The sequence below is a fragment of the Typopeltis vanoorti genome, chromosome 22 (genome assembly GCF_054136105.1).
Source record: "Typopeltis vanoorti isolate ZY-2024b chromosome 22, IOZ_Tvanoo_1.0, whole genome shotgun sequence".
NCBI lineage: Eukaryota > Metazoa > Arthropoda > Arachnida > Uropygi > Thelyphonidae > Typopeltis > Typopeltis vanoorti.
In genome coordinates this window covers 89,815,608-89,835,038 of record NC_143570.1, presented here as the reverse complement: position 1 = coordinate 89,835,038, position 19,431 = coordinate 89,815,608, and the positions used below count along the sequence as shown (strand labels likewise).

At 36.0% G+C, this 19,431-nt stretch overlaps 1 protein-coding gene across 1 annotated transcript in view; it reads right to left on the bottom strand.

The window, feature by feature from the left end:
• The window catches only part of hay (ATP-dependent DNA helicase hay), a 337,042-nt gene that overhangs the window by 96,816 nt on the left and 220,795 nt on the right, over positions 1–19,431 (bottom strand). Inside the window, exon 13 of the mRNA XM_090412093.1 lies at positions 5,768–5,887. Coding sequence (XP_090268219.1) covers positions 5,768–5,887 — 120 coding nt within the window. The remainder of the gene's footprint in view (positions 1–5,767; positions 5,888–19,431) is intronic.

Below are 19,431 nucleotides of genomic sequence, written 5' to 3'. Positions count from 1 at the left end.
GGCAGTCAAAAACAGTCTGTAGGTTTCATAGAATTCCTCACTCTATCTTTATCAGGCCTATCTGTGTGGGGGACATAAACTACCATGACTGACATATTGGCAGGATAAACCTTAAGTCTAATACAAAGTATCCTGTCATTAACAGGATTATAACCAATAACGGCTCTTGCTAGAAATGTCTTCAGTATCACAGCTACCCCATGATGTTTTTCAGTCACCTCTTGAATAAACAACTAGCTTCCATCCCATCTTTTGAAATGACCTTCTCCATTCCATCTGGTCTCTGTAATTTCCATGATGCCAATTTTATACCTCTTCATCTCTTCACAGACAATATCAAAAGTACTCATCTGTGTACCCCATGTATTCCATGTGCCTATGTAAAATTCAAGTCCAAGATTAATCCTATACCATTTGTATTCCTTGTTTACAATAACACTGATTTGTGTTGGAGACTGTAACATACTTCTCTCTCTGCATAAGCCATGAACATAGTTCTGATTATTCTGCATGGCAAATGATGCAGCATGAAATGCATCATAAGGCACAACCATATTAGCATTTTAGAGTGAAATCAGCAAAAAAAAAAAAAAAAGTGGTAAGGTTGCAGAAGCCCTTTCCACATATCTGGGAGGTAATGGTCCTAATTCATCCAATGTTGGCCAGGTGAGCTGGAATTTCAGCTTTCTAGTTGAGGCAAATACCTGGGAGAGAAGAGATACTCTCACTCCATAGGATGAAAATAAATAGCAAAATAGGAAAGATTCACTCCAAGCCCTTGAAGTACTCTATAGCATTGTGGGGAAGGAGCAAGAAGAAAAGAAAGAAAGAAAGCTGGGTTAAGAAGTCACCATTCATATTGCATAAAGTAAGGCATGGTCCAGCATCAGGTGCCTCAGGTTTGCCACTCCTATACTCACTAAAATGAGCCCCCTTGTTCCATCAAAACTCAAAAATCCTATAAGTATTTGTATCTCCTAACAGTTCATGCAAAAGTACTGATATTTAAAATTATGCAATGCCTTTTAGTGTTTTTTTTAATTTTTTATTTTTATGTTGAGCCCATACACAGGAGGTTGGTTGGTCAACCTATAGTACATTAGTACCGTGTATGGGTAGTGGGTTTGGAAAGGAGGAATTTGTTTACATTTAATTTGAATGACTTTAAATTGTATTCCTTGGGAAACACAACAAGGTGGGAGACTGTTCCACAGTGCAGCAGTTGCAGGGATGAAGGAAGAGGAAAAGAAACTTGTTCTGTTTGTTTCTAGGTGTACTGTGTACGGATGTTGTGCAGCAGCTGCATGTGTTCCAATGAGCTTAGTACTGAGCAGAGGAATTATGGATGTTATTTCAGATGAGCATTTCCCATGGAAATATTTGTAGAATATACATACTGCAGAGACCATACGTCTGTGTGAAAGTGGGGGGGGGGGGGAGAGTTCGTATGGGATGGATCATTGATAAGTCTAATTGCTCTCCTCTGTATTGAGTCGAGCATTTTGAGAGAGCTTTTAGGGGCCCTACCCTATTTGTGGGAGCAGTAATCAACAGCTGGGCAGATTTGTGATTTGTATAATGTTAATAGCTGTTCGGGGGTGAAGTAACGTCTTGAGCGAAAGAGAAATCCTAGTTTTTTTGAGGCTGAGGATGCAATGGTTGTGATATGTTTATGCCAGGAGAGGTTTGATGTGAGGGTGATTCCAAGAAGCGAGATCTCAAACTGTCTGGAAATTTGGGTATCGTCAAAGAGGATACTGGGAAAAAAATGGTTCTTTTTTATGGGAAATAGTGCAGAACTTGGTTTTATTGGTGTTGAAATTTATGAGGTTATGAGTTGATGTTCTGTAGGTTGAGGTGAGTTGTGTAGGGTAAGGCTTATCAAACGCAAGCGAGGAGTGTAGTGTGCTGTTGTCTGCAAAACTGTGTATTGGGTTGGAGGTCAATTGCAGTAGGTCACTGATATATAGCAGGAAGAGTATGATGTTTTTATTGTTGTATCTGTTTTTTAATGCTAAAGCCTGACAAAACACAACTTATTTCAAGCCACTTCAGGCCTCCAATAAGCAAGATAGTGAGGAACTTCATCTCCCACCTAAAGATATTTACAAACATTCACTATCTACTCAACCAACCAGGCTAGCTGACATATAAAACATTAGATGGCTAACATATGAGTAACATACAGGTTTATTAAGTAGGAAAACTCATATCTCATTGCTAAATTGCATTTTCTAGAACTTTCAATGTACTTTGGTAAATCCAAAACATTTACTACAAAAACTACAAATTTGGTAGTTTTTTTTATAGCAATTTAGGGATAATGTTATTATCTCTGCAATGTATTAGGCACATTAGATTGTTACACCTAGAAGATATACCTTTTGTTTGATACATAAGATATTTCTTATGCATCAAAAGTTTCAAATTTGCATATGTTAATGACTATAGACTTTTGAATGCATAATGAAATACTTATGCTTTTTTTGTTATCATCATTTTATGAAATCAGTATAATCACAGTCAAATATAGTATTTAACTATGCTATGCAGATAAGAATATTTGATACTCAACCACATGACAGACTGGTCATATATCAACCAGATAGATGAACAATGATTTTTGCATTTGACTTCATACACAAGGTTTGTTGTGTTTTAAGAGAAGATAAAGAAACAAACCCCAGAAGCTGTGAAACTCTTCTCTTTATCAAGAACTGTTCTGACAGAAACTGTCAAGTCAGGTGGATCAAATCTCTCCATTCCTTTCTATCCTCCAAATTTTTCCTACATGAACACTGTGCCAGCTCAGGTTTCTCTTTTCTAGATCATCTCTTATCTGGTCTCTCCACTTTTTCCATGATCTTCCTCTTGGTCTCTTCTCCTCTAATTTCATTTCATGCATTTTTCTTGGTATTCTTTCTAAGTTCATTCCCATTATATGTCCAAACCACTTCAAGTGAGAGTTCATTATAAGCATTCAACACTTTTTAGCCCTAAATTATTCTTAATGTCCACATTTCTTATTCTGCCTTTCCTGTTTTTGCCAACATTGTCATTAAAACTTTCATTTCAATTGATTGTATTCTATTCATGTCTCTTTTTGTTAGTCCTGTCTCTGCTGCATAAGTCAAAATGGGAAAAAGGTAACGTTTGTTAATCAAAAGCTTGAACTTAAGTGGGACCTCACTGTCCCAAGGTAGACCACTTACACTGTTAAAAAAAAAATGTAACCCAGTGAAATCCTTCTATCTCCTGGTCTAAATTTCCATCACTAGAAAGTATATTTCCCAGATATTTGAAGTTTTCACTGCTCTTCAGATATTGCCCATTGAATCTAACACCGTTAATATCTAGTTCTATGTTATACTATTCTATTTGTCCAGTTTTCTTCTGAATGTGCTTAAATCACCACATCATTTGCAAACACAGGATTTTTCCCTCCTTTCTGGTCATCTAGGACACTATTCATCACCACAATGAACAGCAAAGAGATAATACACTTCTTTGCCACAATCCTAATTAAGTGAAACAACTCCAAATTATCAAATTTAGTCTTCACACAGCTCCTAGACTTCACATGCATGTTCTTTAGCATGACTATTTCTTCTTTTTCTATACTTATCTTTTTCAGACTTTTTTTCTGTTGAACCCAATTAAAGGCTTTTCCCAAATCAGGAAATGCCATAAACAGATTTTTCCAAAATTCCCAATGTCTATCATTTCTCATACAGCAAAAAATTAGATCAACAGTCTATCAAACTGCTTTTCTTTTAGACCTTCCTCTATTTTATCTCTTATTTTTGTTACCATTATCCATTTATAAATCTTTGTACAGTGATACAATAATGTTATTCCTCTATAATTACTTTTTGAGCCTCCTTTATATATATTGGAACAATAATCTCCTTGGTCCAATCATCAGGTATCACCATCTTTCTCCAGATCAGTCTAAAAATGTCACATAATTATTTGAACCCTTTACTACCAGAAGCTCTGATCAGTTCAACAGGCAAATCATCTATCCTAGGAGATTTTCCATTTTTCGCCTTCTTTGCTGCTTCTTCAACCTCTGACTAATTCATTTCCTTATCTCTCTCTCTCTCTCACCACTGTTCATTCCAATTCATTTCACTATGGCTTTCATCTTTATTTAACAGATCTCTAAAATAATGTTGCCATATCATCCTAATCTCTCTTCCAGTAGACACAAGATCTCCATTCCTGTTTATTAAAAAACCTGGTTCTTCATTCCTTCTTCTTATGTTCTTCAGAAATCTGTATAACATATATGTGGAATTCAGCCCAACTTTTTCTTTTCCTCTTTAATAACTTTTTTTGTTTACCTGCATGGCTTTTCTCTGATTATAAACAAGTTCATCATCATTTAAGCGGGTCTTCATAAATCTCTGAAAAGCTTTATTTTTTAATTTGACTGCTAAACACTAGATACTGATAAATTTCCTGGTCTAGATGGTATGTATCCTTTCAACTGTGATAAAAACCTTACTCCAGGATTCACCCCATCCTGAACTTATTATAAAAGATATCATGCTCATCTGGTATATATACCCAACAGCACGGACACACATTTACCCATCCTGTCCTTAAAAAAGGGAAAATAAAAGTAACCTATCAAATTATTGGCTTATTACCCTCAATCCTCTCAAAAATGAATGGAGAATGTAATTAAGAGCAAACTTCTTCACTACCTTTAGGTTTGCCAATTAATTAGTGATCACCAATATGGATTCTGCCATTTCACAGCAAATCTTCTAGCCAATCTTACCACCTTTGAAAGACCAAAGCTATGGAAAAGTTTGGAGAAACTCAAGTGACTGTTCTTGATATTTCCAAGGCATTTTGATTGGGTTTTATAGCCTATATTCAGAGATCTTCTGAAGTTACCATCTTATGGTCTACTTCCAGCCATCATTGCTAATGGGTCACCAGTTTCTCTTACCAGATTTCTCTATCAATGCTGAGATATCTAAGAGCTCTTTTCTTCTGATTGCACTTTTCCTTCTATACATTAATACCATTAACGACTTTCTCTCACTCTATTCCTCTTCTTCATTCAACCCTGCAGTGCTGAAGTGAGTCAAGCTTCAAGATCTTCCATAAACAATGTCTTAAATATTGATTGCTAAATCATTCTCCAGTTGGTGAAGCTAAACGAATGAATTTTAAAGATTCCAAAACACAATACTATCCTATTTCTTGGAAGAAAGATTTACTTCATTCCCCCTTACTTTGATAATATGCATATCTCTAGTCAAGATTAATTTTCTCTTTTTGGGTTGAATTTCATATCTAGCTAATTCTAGAAGAAATGCATCATATCAATAGCTTCCTCAGTCCTCAAAAAACATTGTGGATGGTCAATATTAATGGTGATGATGGAAAATCGATAGCCAGAAATCTTTTCAATTAATGTTTAAAATTTCCTACACCATAGGAAGTGATGTAATTAAACTATCATACATTCTTTTTATACAATGGGGGGGGGGCTGAAAAGTTCTGATCAATATCTACTAGAATAAAATTGATATTAAAGCAACTGATATAACCACAAGAAAGAACACCAATATGAGCTCATAGCTTTTATAGCTTAAAGCCCCCCCATTTCATCGAATTGTAATAATTTGTTCTTTTTCTTTTAGGATATATATAAGAAGTTGCCTTAATATCATTTTTGTTCTAAGTGTTTATCAGAACCTTTCAGCCCCCTCCCCCTTGTACAGACAGATTTTAGGAAAACAATTACCATCCAGAAGCATTAGGCCCCACTCCTGTTCTTTTAGCCAGTTCATTACTTGCTCAGCTTCCCAAGATCTCTTCTGGGTATGTGTAATCATTGAATAGGTGGTAACACAAATGCCACAACCTAAATGAAAAAGGAAAAAAAAATAGCCATTCAGTTATACTGTAATTATTTTATCAAAATTTAATTATGCTCACTTAAAATAAGTTACTTTTCATATACAAAATCTAGTTAATGAACTAAAACTATGAAATGCAACTAAGACCTATCAAAATCACAAGCTGGGTGTTGCTAATACTATAACCAATAATGTAAAACCTAAGCTGAGGTTGGTTTAATCAGCTGTAATTGTGATGAGAATAATTGCGATGGTGAAATGAACAATGACATATAAAAATATTGAAGTCATTTTGCCTCTTTACAGCTTTGATATAACTGCACCTCACTCTGTGCAGATTTCGTCTCTTGCATTTCAAAGAGATGTGGAAAGGCTGCAAGTAAAAGTTACAAAGATGATATGAAGATTATGGAATGCATATTATGAGGATAGATTGAGAGTATGCAAACACTGGTAAACAGGAAAAAGAGGGGGTCATTTTTGCTATTTTGGACTGATTTTGCCGTTCTACTTTGCTAAAGTAGTACTTTGGAAGTTAAGTTTGTGTGTGGTTAAGAAAGGGATGAGACTACACACCTTGCTACCTGTGTACAAGATTGGCTAATGTGCCTTTGGCCCAGAAGCCCTCAAAGTTTCATGCATACTATATTTGAACCCAAAAGCGGATGAGCAAATGTTGTAATATCCAATGAATATGCTACAGTGTCCATGAAGCATAATTGGTTAACTATTCTAGTCACCAGAAACTATACAAAATGAAACAATGATGAGATGAGGATAACTCATTAGACAAAATAGATTACATACTTTTAATGTTAATCATCACTGTCATATAATGTCATATCAAGGTTATTACCTAATCATTTCTTATTATTTAAATATGGAAAATATCAATCATCCAAATTGAAAAGTGTCATTTCAATATTTTCGAATTTGTTGGTAATATATCAGCCCCCCCCCCCTGTCTTTCTTTCTTTTTTTTTTTTTTTTTTTTTAAATATACATATATTTCCTTTAATTGTTCTCTGGTACTAGTTTTACTGTATGCAGTACAATGACAATCTTATGTATTTTATTTTTTCAATAAACAGTTTTAATATATAATATTATTTATAAAATTTATTTATAAATTATCTTTTATAAATAAAAGATAAGCTATAATACATTTGAACAAAGCTGATCTGCATAATAGACTTGTGTTCCTTAAGCATTGTCACACTGCTGATATTATTCCTAACTTGGTAAAAATTATGGAGACCATCCAGTCACATTCTGCATGGAAGATTTATCAAAAAGCAAGGCATTATTAGTAAATCAAATATGTCAAATGAAGAAACAGTTTTATTTAAATAACGCTCAACTTAAATAATGCTCAAAGTATTTTAAAAGACATTCTCAGTCAAAACCATTATTAATTAATTTCTCATATTTCACTATCCTTGGCCAGATGAGTGCATTTTATCCATAAACATAGATTAATTTGTAAATTTGAAATATTAAAAGGAAAAAACTGCCACAATATTCAACCAATAACTAAGCCTAACTGCAACAGTTGGGTCATAAATTTAACTAACAGACTATTAAAAAAATGATGAAATAAATATTTTGTCTAAAGGTCCTGATTTTTCCTTGGCTTCTCGATGTATACCTTACTTAGGAATTATGGTAAATGCGAAAAAGATATTAGAGAATTACGCACAGATGAAGCAAATATATTATATTTTTAGATTGACATAGGTAATACCACAATTGTCATGAATACCACCAAGTATAATCATAAAAGTACTATCTTATTAAAAGATAGGCCAACCTACAGTGTTATCAGCATGGATCCAACAAAAAAGTCAAATCAATAAATTATTAAACAATGTATAATTGTGGGATGGCACTGCTGTTGAGAGGTTATGAATTCATCATGCCCATCTGCCTCATCTCTATGGTCATCCTAAAATACATAAGGATGGCAACCTACTTCATCCAGTAGTGGACTGTATTGGCTCTCCCACTTTGCTACCTTGCAAAACATCTCTCTTGTTGTTTTTGGAATCTCATGGGCCACACTAACTCTTATATTAAAAACAGTCTTGACTTGAAAGAAAAAATAAAGGATCTTCATCTGTCAGTATTAAATGAGAGTATGGTTTCATTTGATGTGGTCTTCCCATTCACCAACATATCACTGCAAGAGATTCTTCAGTTTTTACATACTGATTTTCCCAATGACATTGTTAGCCTATTTCAATTCACCACCAATGCAGGCTACATTACATGGTGTAATAAGTTGTTCAAACAAATTGATGGAACAGCAATGGATAGTCCTATCTCACCGACCTCAGATGATTATTTTATGGAGCATCTAGAAAAACAACTCTGACACTATATTTCCTAACTTCATTTATGGTTACATTTTGTTGATGATATATTTGCAGTTTGGTCCCACTCTGAGTCAGAATTACTTCAGTTTCCAGAGAAAATAGACTACTTATACTCTTGTATAAAGTTCACTATTGAACATGAATCCAATAACCATCTACCTTTTATGGATGTCTTAATAATTCAAAATCACACAGGTCATATTGAACTTTCAGTTTATCAGAAGCTAACCTTTTACTGGCAGATACATTCACTCATCCTCACATCATTCTTCACAGAATATGGGTATAATCAAGAGTCTTGTATAGCGTTCATATGATCAACTCTTCTGATTCCTTTTGTTAGATGAACTGAATAAAATTAAAAGCAATCTGATAAGTAATGGATACAAAAAATCTACCATTGAAAAAATTATAAGTATCATCCTTCTATCAGACTACAATCCAATGGGAAAAGAATTTCAATACCTTAACTTAAAGTAACCTCTGAACAAACAGTACTGATTCTTCATAAATTTAATCTATACACTTCTTTCAAACTAGCTCGGAAACTGTCTTCCATTCTACTATCAACAAAGGATATATTACCACCTCTTTCCTTACTACCTATCAAGTACCCTGCTCATGTCATCTTTGCAATTTTGGACTGACTTTGTCATTCTGCCTTGCTAAGAATCAAAGAATATCAAGACTATATTATCTTTCTGGAATCTGGCAAGTTTGGCCTTGCTTCTCACACTATTGAAACTAGGCACAGAGTTCTCTGGAACCAGACAAAACTTCATTACAGCAAGTTCAAATTTGATTGCCTTTTCTTTGAGACATATGGAATGCTACAAAAGCATCTGAACTTTGACTGACCAAGGGACTGCATGCCAATCTCTACAATTTGGGAAGCGATCAAGCAGAACGGCAAAGTCAGTCCAAAATTGCAAAGATGACACGAGCAGGGTACTTGATAGATAGTAAGGAAAGAGGTGGTAATATATCCTTTGTTGATAGAAGAATGGAAGACTAGTTTGAAAGAAGTGTATAAATTAAATATATGAATAATCGGTACTTTTTGTTCAGAGGTTACTTTAAGTTAAGGTATTGAAATTCTTTTCACATTGGATTGTAGTCTGATAAAAGGATGATATTTTTAATTTTTTCAACAGTAGATTTTTTAATATTTTTTTAAAATTCATAATTATTATAAATTATTTTTTATCTACAATTTTTATAATTGTTCCTGTGAACTCTAATAGCATAATCATATACTTCAGCTGTGACTGAGATACAAACTAGTAAATGCATGATTTGACTCGTGATTCATGTTTTGAATGTAGTTGATGGTCTGTCTCCCTGATGATGTACATAGTGAAGTGATCGCATTTTTTATATATTTTTTTAATTTATAATTATTATAAATTATTTTTTATCTATGCAACTATCTCAGCCCAATAAGAAGACCAAGCGACCCATAGATATCAGGTTCAACATGGGAACTAATCAAAAGAAGGCGGTTGGAAAAACAAAGAAACACGGGGACTGAAGAATATAAAAAATTACATAGAAAAATCAGAAGTCATCAACCAGTACAAGAAAAAGTTTTATATTAATAAATATGATGCGATAGAATTAAAGATGAGGAGGCATTATTATTATTATTAAGAAAGACCTCCAGGGAGTCAGGGACTCATCGAGGGAGGCCACATACTACACGCACCAGCTATCATACTTATTCTTGAATTCATTCACAACATCCAATGGCAAACCATTCCAATATTGCACTACCCTATGAGAGAAAAATCTAGCCCTCACCCCTTTTTAGCGGCATTCATTCTTAGCTTTCAAGGATGCCCCCTTGTCCTTTCCACAACCTCCATAAATTGAAATCCTGTATGACCCTTTCAGAGGTTTGTCAGTCTCACCCCTCTATCTCCTGTTTGCTAGTGTCTGCAGTCTTTGAATTTTCAATCTGTCTTTATAATCAATATTCCACAATCCTGATATCATTTTTAACACTCTCCTTTGCACTTTCTCCAATATATCAGACTCACAACGGAAACTCCAGGTCTGTTAGGAGTACACACTGGTCGTAGATCTTTCTTTTTAGGTAGTTTGATAAATTGTTTTTACATATCTGTCTATAATGGTTAAAAACTTTCTTTCCATCCTGAAATTTCATTATCAAGTTTATGGCTGTTTGCTTGTCCTAGATATCTGTGTGAATTCACTATTTCAGTTTGTTTTCTTCTGAAGGGCTTCCACTATACATTATTTTTGATTTATCCATACATATTTGTAGGCCTATTTCATTTAATTCAATAATCATGTGCTCTAGTTCTTTTGGTGATGTTGCTATTAGAATGATATCATCAGTGAATCATAGATTGCTTTTAGTATTCTTATCAATATTCAGTCCTCTTTTCTAGTAGCAAGGCTTATACGTTGGTCAGACATAACTGCCGATTATTTTACGGAATTAACAACGCATATAAAGTATATTAATTAAAGGTAACTTTAATGAATAACTTCTATATTTAGGCAACGTCACATTGCCATCTTCAGGAACATAAAGATATGGTATGTGCACGCAGGCACTAACACAAAGCAAATGAGGAAGAAAGCAAGAAACTAATATTGTTCCTAAAGTCCTAATGGTGCCCTCTGGTGGGCTAATTTGGTAGTCTTGGCAGTTGGGCTGAAGTTCTCATAATGTAAGTCTCCCAAATTTGGGGTAGTTTCATGCACCTAAATTTGTTGAGGTTAGGAACGTTTTTTAGAGCTGCTGAAGATTCTTTGAATAATCTTTCGTATTTAAACTTGCTGCGATGAATTATTTTTGTTTTCTTCCAACGAATTTTATGGTGGGTATCTAAGGCATGGTCTGCCAGCCCAGAGCGGCTGTACTGGTGAAACCAGATGTAGACTTTGTGTTCTGAAATCCTGATATTTGTTGTTCTGCCTGTTTGGCCAAAGTAGGACAATTTGCAGCTGCAAGGGACCTGGTATACACCAGGTAGGTCTAGGGGAAGTGGTTGGTCTTTGGTAGAGCGGATAAGGGATGCCAACTTTTTATATGGTCTGTAACAGGAAGTAAGGTCATATTTTTTGAGGATATTGATTATTTTCTCAGAGGTGCCCTGGATGTAGGGGATGGTGATAGACTTGGTGTAATCTTTATTGTGAAGGGGGGGATGGGGTTTGTGGTTTACTGGTTTTAGTATTTTTTGGATTTTTTTTGGGGTTATAGCCATTGGCTAAGAAAGTGTTGAGGATGTGGTTTAGTTCAGTAGTTAGGGCCTTGTCATCTGAGCAGATTAATTTTGCCCTGTTATATAGTATTTTTATAACCCCATATTGTTATGGGGGGTGTGATGGGACTGCTGGTGAATGTATCTGCCAGTATGGGTAGGTTTTCTGTGAACAGAGAAAACCAAAGATCCATCAAGCTGGCGGGTGATTAAAGTGTCTAGGAAGGGGAGGGTGTTGTTTTCCTCTTTTTCTAAGGTGAACTGGACTCTGGGGTGTTGGTTGTTTAAGTGTGTTAGGAAGGAGTACAGTGTGTCTGAGCCATGTGGCCAAATAGCAAACACATCATCCACATAACGAAGCCAAATAGAGGGTTTTTTTGGGGCGGAGTTTAAGGCTTTATCTTCAAATGTCTCCATAAAGAAATTGGCCAAGGGTGCGGAAAGCGGTGAAACCATGGCTGTCCCCTCTATCTGTTTGTAGAACTTTCCTTGCCAAACGAAATAGCCTGAGTTCATTGTGAACTGAAATAGGGCTGAGATATCAGGAGGAAACTTGGCTTGGATGAGCTCTAGGGTTTCTTTGAGTGGGACATTAGTGAATAGGGAGGAGACGTCAAAACTGACCATTATGTCAGTGTGTTGGAGTGTGAGGTTTTCTATACTGGCTTTAAAGTGGGCTGAGTTTTTTATGTGTCATGGTGTGTTGCAGTGTAGTGTGTGAGCGTTTTGGCTAAATGTTTGGCTAATTTATATGTGGGGGAATCAATGCCATCCACTATGGGACGCAATGGCACATTTTCTTTATGTATTTTTGGGAGTCCATATAATCGGGGGGGTCTAGAGTTATAAGGTTTTAGTTTGTTGGTGACTTCCACAGGCCAAGAAGTGACCTTCTTAAGGAGTCTGTGGAGAGTTCTAATCTGAGAGCTGGTCGGATTATATTCAATGTGGAGGTAAGTCGTACGGTCTAGTACTAAAGCAGTTAGCTTACCTTTGTAGTCTTTTTGATTGAGCACCACAGTGGCGTTTCCCTTATCTGCCTTGGTGATTACTATTTTTTTGTTGTTTTTCAATTCTTGTAGGGCAGCATATTCGTTTTGGATAAGTTGGTTTTTTTGATAATTTGATAATTTTATAATTATATAATTTTATAATTTGATAAGCCAAACCTCCAAAAACCAACTCACACTGGCAACACACCATCACACATAAAAAACTCAGCCCACTTTAAAGCCAGTATAGAAAACCTCACACTCCAACATACTGACATAATGGTCAGTTTTGACGTCTCCTCCCTATTCACTAATGTCCCACTCAAAGAAACCCTAGAGCTCATCCAAGCCAAGTTTCCTCCCGATATCTCAGCCCTATTTCAGTTCACAATGAACTCAGGCTATTTCGTTTGGCAAGGAAAGTTCTACAAACAGATAGAGGGGACAGCCATGGGTTCACCGCTTTCTCCACCCTTGGCCAATTTCTTTATGGAGACATTTGAAGAGAAAGCCTTAAACTCCGCCCCCAAAAAACCCACTATTTGGCTTCGTTATGTGGATGATGTGTTTGCTATTTGGCCACATGGCTCAGACACACTGTACTCCTTCCTAACACACTTAAACAACCAACACCCCAGAGTCCAGTTCACCTTAGAAAAAGAGGAAAACAACACCCTCCCCTTCCTAGACACTTTAATCACCCGCCAGCTTGATGGATCTTTGGTTTTCTCTGTTCACAGAAAACCTACCCATACTGGCAGATACATTCACCAGCAGTCCCACCACACCCCCCATAACAATATGGGGTTATAAAAATACTATATAACAGGGCAAAATTAATCTGCTCAGATGACAAGGCCCTAACTACTGAACTAAACCACATCCTCAACACTTTCTTAGCCAATGGCTATAACCCCAAAAAAAATCCAAAAAATACTAAAACCAGTAAACCACAAACCCCATCCCCCCCCCTTCACAATAAAGATTACACCAAGTCTATCACCATCCCCTACATCCAGGGCACCTCTGAGAAAATAACCAATATCCTCAAAAAATATGACCTTACTTCCTGTTACAGACCATATAAAAAGTTGGCATCCCTTATCCGCTCTACCAAAGACCAACCACTTCCCCTAGACCTACCTGGTGTATACCAGGTCCCTTGCAGCTGCAAATTGTCCTACTTTGGCCAAACAGGCAGAACAACAAATATCAGGATTTCAGAACACCAAGACTACATCCGGTTTCACCAGTACAGCCGCTCTGGGCTGGCAGACCATGCCTTAGATACCCACCATAAAATTCGTTGGAAGAAAACAAAAATAATTCATCGCAGCAAGTTTAAATACGAAAGATTATTCAAAGAATCTTCAGCAGCTCTAAAAAACATTCCTAACCTCACTAAATTTGGGTGCATGAAACTACCCCAAATTTGGGAGACTTACATTATGAGAACTTCAGCCCAACTGCCAAGACTACGAAATTAGCCCGACAGAGGGCACCATTAGGACTTTAGGAACAATATTAGTTTCTTGCTTTCTCCCTCATCTGCTTTGTGTTAGTGCCTGCGTGCACATACCATATCTTTATGTTCCTGAAGATGGCAATGTGACGTTGCCGAAATATAGAAGTTATTCATTACAGTTACTTTTAATTAATATACTTTATATGCGTTGTTAATTCCGTAAACTAATCACCAGTCAGTCCTCTTTTTTCCAAGTTCAATTTTGTCATAACATATTCAAGGACTGTAGTAAATAATTTTGGTGAGAGAGTCTCCCTGTCTGACACATCTTTTTATTTCTATTTCTCTTTCTTTTCCATTTAAATTTATTACTGATGAACCTACCTCATTTATATTAGTTAATAAGTTAATATGAATATTATATGTTTTAAATCTTCAAGCATTTACACAAGTCTATTGAGTCAAAGGCTTTTTCATAATCTATGAAGGCCAAAGAAATTGGTATATTATATTCTTTTGCTTTTTCCATTACTTGATTTAAGGCTTGAAAATGATCTAAAGTTGAGGATGTTCAAAAACCTGCCTGTTCTTTTGGTTGTTAAAAATTTAATATATTGTTTATTCAGCCATCTATAATTTTTGTAAGCAGCTTATGAAGGACTGGTAGAAGGATTATAGGTCTATAATTTCTTACGTTAGTTTTATCACCTTTTTTATAGCATCCTAATTTTGCAACAAAAATCTCACATATACTGCAGCAAACAACTGCTTGAATATTCAAACCCAAAACAAATATGTCTTGGCCGACAATGTCCTATTATGCATAGGTACACACCACCAATAATATCTACTTCAATACAAAATATACAAGTTTTCTTAAAATCTAAACAACTCAATCTATGACACACTCATAAAACAACTTTGAAGTTAAAGTTTGTGTTAAAGAAAGAAGCATGATGCTTGACAATTAAATCTCCAGAATGTTTTTGGACTATCGTGCAGATGAGTCAGAGGGTAATGCACGTGCATAGAGTTTGCACAATGTGTTTGTTCCATTCAGCTGAAAGATGAGTGAATACAGTTTAGAACAGAGAATCAACACCAAGTGCAAAGTTATGCAAAAGTGCAAATGAAACTCTAGTCATTTTAAGAGTAGTTTATGGTGATGATGCCATGAAAAACTAGTGTATTTGAGTGGTAAGAGGTTTTAAGAGGGATGGAAAGATGTAAGCAATGATAAAAGAACTGGACAACCACTGGTGAACATGTTATGTGGAAAGAGTGTGACAATCAGTTTGGTCCAATACATAATTAAGTAGTCAATGACAGGAGAATAATTAAACTTAAAGAAACAGTGAGGAAGATTCTGGAACATTTGGAAATGAGAAAAAACTGTGTAAAGATAGTTCTGTAAATTTTGAATGAAGATCAAAAGCAGTGGTGGCTTGATGTTTGTTCTGATCTGTCTTCACATTTGACTGATTTTGATAGGGTTATTATTGGTGATGAAACTTGGTGCTTGCAGTATGACACTGAAACCAAACACAAAAGCATGCAATGGAAAAGTTCATCTTCAGCCAAGCCCCCCCCCCCCTTCAAAAAAAAAAAATGCAAATGTGATAATTGCAGATCAAGACAATGCTTATTTGTTTTTGTTTTTTCATTTGTAAGGGCATAGTTCATTTCATTAAACAAAGACAAACAATGAACTAATACTGTTATTTAGAAGTGCTAACTAGGTTATATGAAGTTGTTCATAAGAAGAGACTTGAACCAAACAGATGGATCATCCATCACAACAATGTCCCTGTACATGATGCAATAGCTGTCCATAAGTTTCTGGCTAAAAAATTAATCACAAAATTGGATAATGCTCTGTATTCATCAGACATCCTTTATGACTTCTTGCTATTCCCAAAATTGAAGAATGTCTTGAAAGGACAGATTTTCTCATATCCAACATCGTGTGGTGATAGCAATAAAAAGCATTCCAGAAGACAGGTTCCAAAAATGTTTTGAACAATGGCAGCATCATCATCTACAGGGTGTTCGGGATAAATTTGACAGTTTTGTAAGGAAAAAGAAAATCTTCTTTGTATCTATTAAATTTAATGAATTGACAAAAAAACATTACAGGCAGAGTTAATTACAATACTATCAACAAGATTTACTCAAAATAACCACCATTAGCATCGATCACAGCTTCAATTCTGCTTCGGAACCTCGAACAAGCTGATGCTACAGTCTCCCTGGGAAGGGCCGCAAAAACTGTTTTAATTTTATCCATTAACTGGGCTTTTGTATTACTGGAAGTGCGATTGGTGTCTTTTTCAACTGCGCCCCATACAAAATAATCCATGGGGTTAAGGTCTGGGGAGTTTGGAGGCCAAACATTTGGACTGGTGAAGTCGTAGAAATTTTCAGACAACCATTTTTGACTTTTCCCAGAGGTGTGGCAAGGGGCCGAATCCTGCTGCCATACATACGGCCTACCATTGGCTACCCTTGTTATCCAGGGCTTGACTACAGTTAGCAACTCCACGAACAAAGCCCGAATTCCAATGCCAGGGTTCTTCAACACCTGTTCCTGCAGATTTGCGAGGAATTCTGCTGTACGAACGCAATCAGATCGTCTGCTAGGGATCTTTCTTCTTGCTACATCCTCGTAGTCACCATTGCAAGTCTCTAGTTCATGCCTGATTGTTTTTACTGTATTCAGGGAGCATTGGGCAGCAGTCGTAATATCCTTATTTTGATGGCGGGCACGAATCATCATGATACAAGTTATTCTCTTCCATGATTCAGGTGGGTTCCAGCTATCCATCCTTTCTGACATCTTGTATATGAATGAAGAAGGGTCCAAACTTTTAAATGAAGAGAAGTGTGTGTTAATACATGTAACTTACGGAAAAATATAATTAATTATAAATATGTCAAATTTATCCCGAACACCCTGTAAGTGCATTACTGCACAGGGGATTACTTCAAAGGTGACAGCAGCCATTAGTCTACAAGTAAGCCAATATAGTTTTTAAGTGTGCATTCTGGAAATTCAAATGTCACACTTTGTACATCATTCCCACTTTGTTTACATTATCATCATCAAAGAAAAAAGAGCAGATGGCATATCCAGAAAAATGGTCTACCTCAGGGAAGTGTGTCATCTCCCCTCCTCTTCAATATAATGCATTTACAGGCCTTCAATATAATTACCATTCTGCCTTATCATCAATATATATATATATATATATATATATATATATATATATATATATATATATATATATATATATATATATATATATATATATATACATACTAATGACCAACCTATAAACCCACAGTCAAGAACCTTCTTATATGCAGATGACAGAGATTAGACAATCATCTATATTCATCAGATATCCTTTATGATGTTATAATAGCAACAGCTTATCAAGCAAAATCCTTTTATGACATTGAGAAGCAGCTCACACAAGAACTAGAAACCCTTACAGTTTACTATAAGGAAAACCAACTGACACCAAATCCCAGTAAAACCCAAATGTGTCTTTTCCATCTCAATAATAGGGAGGTGAGGAGAGAGTTGAATACAGAATGGAATGGTGTGAAATTGGTCAATCATCCATATCCAACTTACATAGGTGTTACATTAGATAGGACCTTAAATTATAAGTGCCAACACATAGAGAAGACAGCAGCTAAAACTCAAACACGTAATAACATTTTGTGCCAACTAACATCATCTGGGTGGAGTGCAAGTCCACAAGGCACTTTGCTTTTCGACAGCCAAGTATGCTAGCCCTGTTTGGTAAAAATCATCACATGTCAACACATTACTGGCTGCCTGCCTTAAGCCTACAAAAATTGACCATCTATACTCACTGCCTGGTATTGCGCCTCCTCACATCAGAAGAACTACACGGAGTAAATATGAGTGGAAACAACAACTAAATGATGAACGGCATCCTTTGTATAAAATGTTGCTGTACATAGGAGGCTAATATCAAGGAAAAGTTTTATTCACTCAGTGGAACTGTTGGTTGATTCCATAAAAGCTATGATGTCAACAATGTGGCAAGAACATTCTCCAGACTCTGAACTTAAATGAATCTCTTCCTTCCAGCTTACATCTAGACTGGCAAAGATGGAAGACACTGAATAGACTTCATTCCAGAATGGGCAGATCAAAGCAGAATACTGCCAGATGGGGGATACACAGACAATGACAGCTGCTCATATGGTGAAACACAAACCATAGAACATCTTCTGCAATGCTGCCTAATAGACATTAATAATATATGTACCCGAGAAGATTTAATGCAGTGTAATGAAACAGCTTTAAAGTAAATTAGTTATTGGATGAGTGAAATTTGACATTTTATGTTTTTGCATAATCTTTTATGCAAGTGGCATTTTTGTTGAAAGTTTATTTTTCACTTGGTTAGAGTATAATAAATTTAGTTTAATCCTTTATCCAAGTGTGAGCAAACAAAGTTTGTGCCTGAAAGTATCTTCAGGACTGGGGTAAGGTGGTACAACACCAGGGCACTCCTTGCAAAGGTGGAGCAGGCTACCAACACTCCTATCTCAGTATCTCCCATAATGCAAAACACATCTCCTTGCAGATATGTCTAATGTTATGCATTAAGGGAAGGGCCACAACCCAGACTAGTTTCAACCTTTATTGAGGCCTCTTCAGTGGGAGCCAGACCCAAGTGGAGATACCAGGCAGAAGCATTAGCAGGTCTACCTATAGGAGTTGCCAAATAGTGTGCCACCCTTTTTTAATAAATTACTCTGGATTTAGAGAAAGATGTTGAAAGTTTATTTTTCACTTGGTTAGAGTATAATAAATTTAGTTTAATCCTTTATCCAAGTGTGAGCAAACAAAGTTTGCACCTGAAAGTATCTTCAGGACTGGGGTAAGGTGGTACAACACCAGGGCACTCCTGGCAAAGGTGGAGCAAGCTACCAACACTCTTATCTCAGTATCTCCCATAATGCAAAACACTTGCAGATATGTCTTTATTATTATTATACTCTAACCAAGTGAAAAATAAACTTTCAACATCTTTCTCTAAATCCAGAGTAATTTATTAAAAAAGGGTGGCACACTATTTGGCAACTCCTATAGGTAGAGATGAACTGCTAATGCTTCTGCCTGGTATCTCCACTTGGGCCTGGCTCCCACTGAAGAGACCTCAATAAAGGTCGAAACTAGTCTGGGTTGTGGCCCTTTCCATAATGCATAACATTAGACATATCCGCAAGGAGATGTGTTTTGCATTATGGGAGATACTGAGATATGAGTGTTGGTAGCTTGCTCCACCTTTGCAAGGAGTGCCCTGGTGTTGTACCACCTTACCCCAGTCCTGAAGATACTTTCAGGCGCAAACTTTGTTTGCTCACACTTGGATAAAGGAATTAAACTAAATTTATGGCATTTTTGTCTTTTAATGTATGCTTTTATTCCCTATT